General features: G+C 37.2%; 1 protein-coding gene across 1 annotated transcript; it reads left to right on the top strand.

Moving 5' to 3' along the window:
* The first annotated feature begins 2,262 nt into the window (after positions 1-2,262).
* Positions 2,263-3,049, top strand: LOC120142378 (kunitz trypsin inhibitor 5-like). Its single transcript, XM_039157084.1, has one exon. The coding sequence runs from the start codon at positions 2,279-2,281 to the stop codon at positions 2,894-2,896; it is 618 nt and encodes a 205-aa protein (XP_039013015.1). The 5' UTR covers positions 2,263-2,278; the 3' UTR covers positions 2,897-3,049.
* Positions 3,050-6,653: the final 3,604 nt, after the last annotated feature.

Here is a 6,653-nt window from a genome sequence, read left to right as displayed (position 1 = left end):
GCTTTTGCAGAAGCAGTTCTTCTAGCACAGGATCGAGCTTTGAGAAGAGAATTTGAAGATTTGAAGCTTAGTCTTTCGGTATATAAGAGAGCAAGGAATGCAAAGCTGCAGAGTGTAAGTGTGGTAATAGAAAGAGGTAGCTTTCCTCTGCATGATTTCATCGTGACTGCTGAAGGAGATGATGATGCTACAAAGCTCACGTTCAAAAGAGAAAAGCTGGGAAAAATATGAGAGGTAGCTTTATTTATTTACGAGTGTTTAGTTTTTTTATGAGTAGGAGTAAAGCTAAAGCTATGGATATGTGGTTGAACAAGTTTTGGTTATCAGAATAATGGAAGGTAGGAAGTATGTTCAAAGGCTAACATCCTTGTAATTCTTCCTTACTGTGCAAGCTACATTGTGTGTTCATCAAACTAACTAGGAATGACTAGTGTTAAGGTAGAAAGTCAAGCTCATGAACTAATGGTTTGATTTGGCTGAGAATTAATGTTTTACGGTACACAACCAGCAATATCCTTGTCTAATTTGTAGTTTAATGAGCCCCTGCTGTGGTGGTTCATGTCGTTGTTGAAAGCTCCTCCTGTGGTTCACAGAAAGAGTAATACTTCATCCCCATTTGTCGATTCAATCCGCCGCTATAAAATTGTGTTTATGTTGGATAATGTAGTAGCTTCTACTTCCAACCCCTTTGCAGGTACTCCTTGATGGCCTATTATTGTTAATGCTTTTCTGAGTTAAGTTAATGTCAAATAAACATCAAATTGGTAAGTATCAATATATCCCTTCATTTTTCTATTTATTTCTATGATCGATTATCATAGAGGGTCCCTTTACCCTCAAACATTTAAATAATAATAATCTCAAAGTTGATTGGTTAAAATATATTCAAACGTCTGAATAATAATATTAGCAAAGCTGATTAATTAAAATATAGTAATTACACACAAATTGTTCATTATAAAACCTAAAGTGGTCGAATTTTATATATAACTCTATGGTTAGAGATGTCTGCTCGTCTCTTGAGTTAATCAATACAAAGCACGCCAAAAAGCACTTATAAAGGCAAAGTTAATCTTTTAATCTCCTAAGGTGTACTATTAATTTTCATTTTTCCTTCAATCTCTCTAATTCATGTTAGATACAAAGATAAATTATGAGAAATTTAAACATGGCCAAAATGAGAGAATAATAAATTTTTGGGTAAAGTACACAAATGGTCCCCAACTAGATGATATTGTTTTATCAAGTCCCTCGACTATAAAAGTTACAAAATAGTCCTTCAACTATAGAATGTTACTTTTGTTAAGTTCCTCAACTATTAAGAGATACAAAATAGTCACTCGACTATTTATTATGTTCCAAACTCGTCATCTTTCATTAAAAAATTGATAGTTGTCTAAACTAGACATTAACATGATGGTTGAAATATAATGTTCGTCTATTGTGAGTCGGTTTCGATAAGTAGTTTGGAGGAGCTTGGATTGTATAATGTTCGTCTATCATGTGTATTGTCCCTTACCACCCCAAGGTTCACTATTTTTCCTCCGATTAGGATTAGGGAAGTTTTTTAATGAGGTCATTGAGGTGGTGTATTTTGTTTTCTTTTAATACAAAGTACCCTATTTCAAAAAAAAAGTCGCTTGAAATTTTAGAATCAGATTTTATCATATCACATTCAGCATATTAACATTCGGCTCAGTATACCATCAATTTTTAATGGAAAAGGAAAATTTTGGAATATAATGAATAGTCGAGTGATCATTTTATAATTTTTATAGTTGACGGACTCAACAAAGCAACACTCTATAATTAGAGAACCATTTTGTAACTTTTAATAATCGTGAGATTTAATAAATCAATACCATATAGTCGGGACCATTTTAACATGAAACTAAATATGCACAAACTGGACCGAAATTTGTTCATATCTAAAGTCAAACTGAATATTATTTATCGGTACATGCCGACCTAATATAATGTGGATAATATATTGCTACCATTTTCATCGTAGTTATTAAATGAGAACAATGCATTCAAGAAAACAATTACAATGACTTTGAAAATTTTACAAGGTTCAGATTTGAAGATTTAAAATCTTCAAACACAATTTGATAAATGAAAACAATTACATCCACAAAAGGCGACACGTTCTTGCCTAACTTCTTGAAGAGCTTTGATTATGCCTATGAGTTACCCAAAGGCCACTAGCGATATAAATACCTTGCCATCATTCAACACCAAGGAACAACTCAAACGGAAGCAAGGCATAACAAACACAATGAAGACTGCATTATTTTCAGCACTCACTTTCCTTCTCTTTAGCTCAACAATAGCCACTGATCAACCGGATGCAGTGCTCGATGTGTCGGGTCAAGAGCTCCGGACCCGCACCTATTACTACGTTTTACCGGTCATCCGCGGCAGAGGAGGCGGGCTCTCTCTCGACAGCGCCACTGACGCCGACCCCAACATCGGGTGCCCGCTCGTCGTCGTTCAAGAGCAACAGGAAGTATCGAATGGTCTCCCATTATATTTTTCACCTGTGAACGTCGAGCAACAAGGCAGTGTTGTACGTCTATCCACCGATCTGAACGTCATATTCAATGCTTCTACGATTTGTCTTCAAAGCACTCTCTGGGAACTTGCCTTCGACAAATCGTTACAGAAGTTCGTGGTTGCGACCGGCGGTGCTCTGGGTAACCCGGGGAGTGAAACTCTGAACAACTGGTTTAAGATCGAAAGATTTGAAGATGATTATAAGCTTGTTTTCTGCCCCGGGGTGTGCGATATCTGCAGACCCGTATGTGGGGAATTGGGTGTTTTTGTTGATGTTGATGGGATTAGGCGCCTGGTGCTTGCCGATGAGCCATTGAAGGTTGTGTTTAAGAGGGTCTGAAGTGGTCGTGGACATCCACCTTATTTTCCTTGATTTACTACTACCCCACACCTTTTAGGTTTTCAATATTATGTAATATTTATGTATATGATGCCAATAAGATCGCAATAATGTAAATCTTAGGAAATATTATATGTAAAAAATATTACAATACTTCAGTTGAAGACATTCTCGTGACCCTCCATAAAAAATGGAAACCGAAGATGAGGGATCTATCACCATACCTCTGGCGTACTACGTGAGTGATCTATCATATGAGCTACATCCCCATATGCTGGTTAATGTTGAAAATAGTTATAAAACTAAACATATTCAACATAAGATAAACCACCAACGACTCCAAAATTCGAATTCCCTATATCCTGACAACTGTCTAACGAAGTCATTACTTCACCCTAATTTTTTTAATTTTAATCATTGATTGAGGATTCAATCCGTACTTTGAATATGAAACTAAATATGTACAAATCGGACTGAAATTTGTTCATATCCAAAGTCAAATTGAATATTATTTGATGGTTCATGCCGACATAACGTGGATTATATACAGCTACCACTTTCATCGTAGTTATTTTTTTTTTGAAAATAAAAGATTCTTTGTATTGAAGAAAACACAAAGAAACATTCCAATGACCTCATTAAAAAACCTCCCTACACCTAAATGGAGGAAAAAGAGTGTCCTTAGATGGAAATAGTTTACAACCGATTCCATAAACACAGAACTATATCCGATCACGCTACTACGGCAACACGAACCAACCAAAAACTAACAAGAATGAACCAGCCCTATAGAAAAACCGAAGAAACGACGCACACCCAAACAGAAACAAGGAAAGCATCAGCCTAGGCAACAAATAAAATGAACCAAAGTCTATCGCATAGTAACCATTGATCCACCACTCCTTCACCTTAAATACGACACCTTTCATGAAACCATCCAGGAAGAGGAGAAAAGCCTTTAACAATACAGATTTTAGACTTTGAACAAGAAAACAACGAGCTGCCATTCTTTTGAACAGCTAATGGAGTAACCAAGAGTACTGAATAGTAACCAGGATAAGAGAAGAAAACAGGACTGCCTAGGAACATTCTGATTGAACATGTTCCCGATTCCAGACCAACAGAACGTAGTGACGAAGACAACTCAGCTATGATGCCACCACAGAACCAAAAAGAATTTGAACAACAGAAAAATGAAACATGAAACATAAGGACCAGTCGGCAGCATCCTGTCACAGTAACAGACAAGGAACATACGAATCAACTACTGCCACCATTCACGGCCCGAACGTCTTACAACCTGAAACAATGCATTGAGGATAACCTTCAAAAGACACCTTGACAAATAGCTTCCGAATTCCGCACAAAATCATTCACCACTGGAATCAACGATGGCCATAAATAATGCGCCCAGATTCCTATCTGAAGCAAAGCTTTGTAAAAAAATCTGTTCTGCCGAAAATGAAAATCTGTTAAATCTAGTTTTGTTCCTGCATAACCAGATAATCCAAATCAATCCGAAAAAACCAATACACCAAAGCGCCCCCACACACCTCCTAATACTCTGAGCGAACCAGACTTCTAATAATTGACTAACATTTTTGGGAATCACCAAGTTGGTACTCCACACATTACACCATCGAAGCCAAACTTCCCAAACTACAACACAGTGACAGAGGACATGGTTGATATCTTCCAACTCTTTTAAGCAAAACAGGCAGCACATCTGATCACTACATTTGACCCCTCTTTTATTCAACTCAGTCATAACTGGCAATCTAAGGTGCACTGCTCTCCACACAAATGCAGAAACTTTAGGCGGAACAAATTTAAACCAGACTAACCTCCAAATTGGGTCAACTACATTACCTCCTGCAGCCACATTGAAACAGAAAACTCTCGTATTATAAATCCCATTCTGCGCCCCAGACCAGATTACTCTATCAAGACCTTGGACAGTACTAACCGCTCTATCTAAGACCTGCATGAACTCGTTCCATAAAGAGATTTCCCATTCGAATAAAGATCTCCTCAAGACAATCCTTCAATCCCATCTACCCTGCACCCAGCAACCGAAGTCCTTAATCTTACTGCATTTAATAACCGCTAAACTAAAAATTCTCGAAAAAGAAGATTTTAGAGAAGGTTTTTCTTACCAATAATCCGACCAAAAATCAATATTATTTCCATCACCCATAATGCACCGCAAATCACCAATAAAAGCAGCCTCTAAAGACCCAGTCAAATTCACTATATTACGCCACACCCATGAAGAATTTCTAATATTAACTGCTGAAGAAATAATTATATCCTGATCATAATAATACTTGGATGTCACTACTTTCCTCCATAAACTATCACTTTCCACAGTAAACCTCCAAATCCATTTGTTAAGAAATGAACGATTCCTGATTTGAACATCAAAAATACCCAGCCCCCATGAGATTTTGGTTTGCAAATGTTATCCCATTTTATCCAATGAATACTTCTATCAGACTGAACATTCCAAACGAAATTCGCTATGTATCTATTAATCTGATCAGCAATAGACTTGGGCATAGAGAAAATTGACATGTAATAAACAAGCAAATTAACTAGAACAGATTTGATAAGAGTTAACCTTCCACCAAATGAAAGCAATTTGCCTTTCCAACTTTGGAGCCGATTATTGACTTTATCCAAAATGGGCTGCCAAAGAGACTTAGAATTTCTAAGATGTCCTAATGGCAAACCCAAATACGTCGTCGGAAGCTCTCCCCATCCACAATGAATCAGGTATGCCCACCTCCTTACTGTACCACCTTCCAAATTGATACCAAAAAGCTTTATTTTGCTCAAATTCAGCTTCAAACCAGCAGCCACTTCAAATAATTTTAACAGGCGGTAGAAATTAGATATTGACGTTGCATTTGGTTCAGAAAAAATAAGCAGATCGTCAGCAAATTGAATGTGAGATAAAGAAAGATCACCAGATCCAACAGCCACTCCACGATAAATTCCCAAAGAAACAACCTTCTTTACCATACCACTGAGCGCCTCACCAACAATATTAAAGAGCATGGGTGATAACGGACAACCTTGTCTGAGACCCCTCTTTATGGAGAAATATTTTGACGGACAACCATTAACAAGGATAGCAATAGAAGGCGTAGAAATATAAAATTGAACCCAATTTCTCCATCTTCTACCGAATCTCATTTTTTTGAGAGTCAAGTTTAAAAAATGCCAGTCTACTGTATCATACGCTTTACTAAAATCAGCTTTGATCAACACAACTTCTTTCTTGCTCTTAGATAGCCCATCAATAACTTCATTTGCAATTAAACTGCAATCGACAATCTGCTTTCTGGCAATGAAAGCGAACTGATTCTTGCCAATCACATCGCCTAGACAACTTCTCAATCTCTGCGCTATGACTCGAGCAACAATCTTATATAAATTGCTAACCAAGGAAATTGGTTTGTAGTCCTCCGGGGAAGAAGCCTCTGCTTTCTTTGGAATAAGGGCGATGAAAGATTTATTAAAAGAGAAATCCACCACTCTACCCCAATAAACATCCTCCATAAAATTCATAACTTCGCCTTTAATAAGATGCCAAAATTTCTTGAAAAAATCCAAGCTAAAACTATCGGGACCAGGCACTCTTGATTCATCAGAAGAATAAATAACATGCCAAACCTCCTCTTCCGAAAAAGGACTCTCAATGGACCATCTGGATGCAGCATTAACTCTCTTAAAAGGGATATCAAATTTCTTC

This window comes from Hibiscus syriacus, unplaced genomic scaffold (assembly GCF_006381635.1).
Source record: "Hibiscus syriacus cultivar Baekdansim isolate YM2019G1 unplaced genomic scaffold, ASM638163v2 tig00110828_pilon, whole genome shotgun sequence".
Classification (NCBI taxonomy): domain Eukaryota; kingdom Viridiplantae; phylum Streptophyta; class Magnoliopsida; order Malvales; family Malvaceae; genus Hibiscus; species Hibiscus syriacus.
Note: the sequence above shows the minus strand (reverse complement) of the source record. Positions and strands in the feature narration are given on the sequence as shown.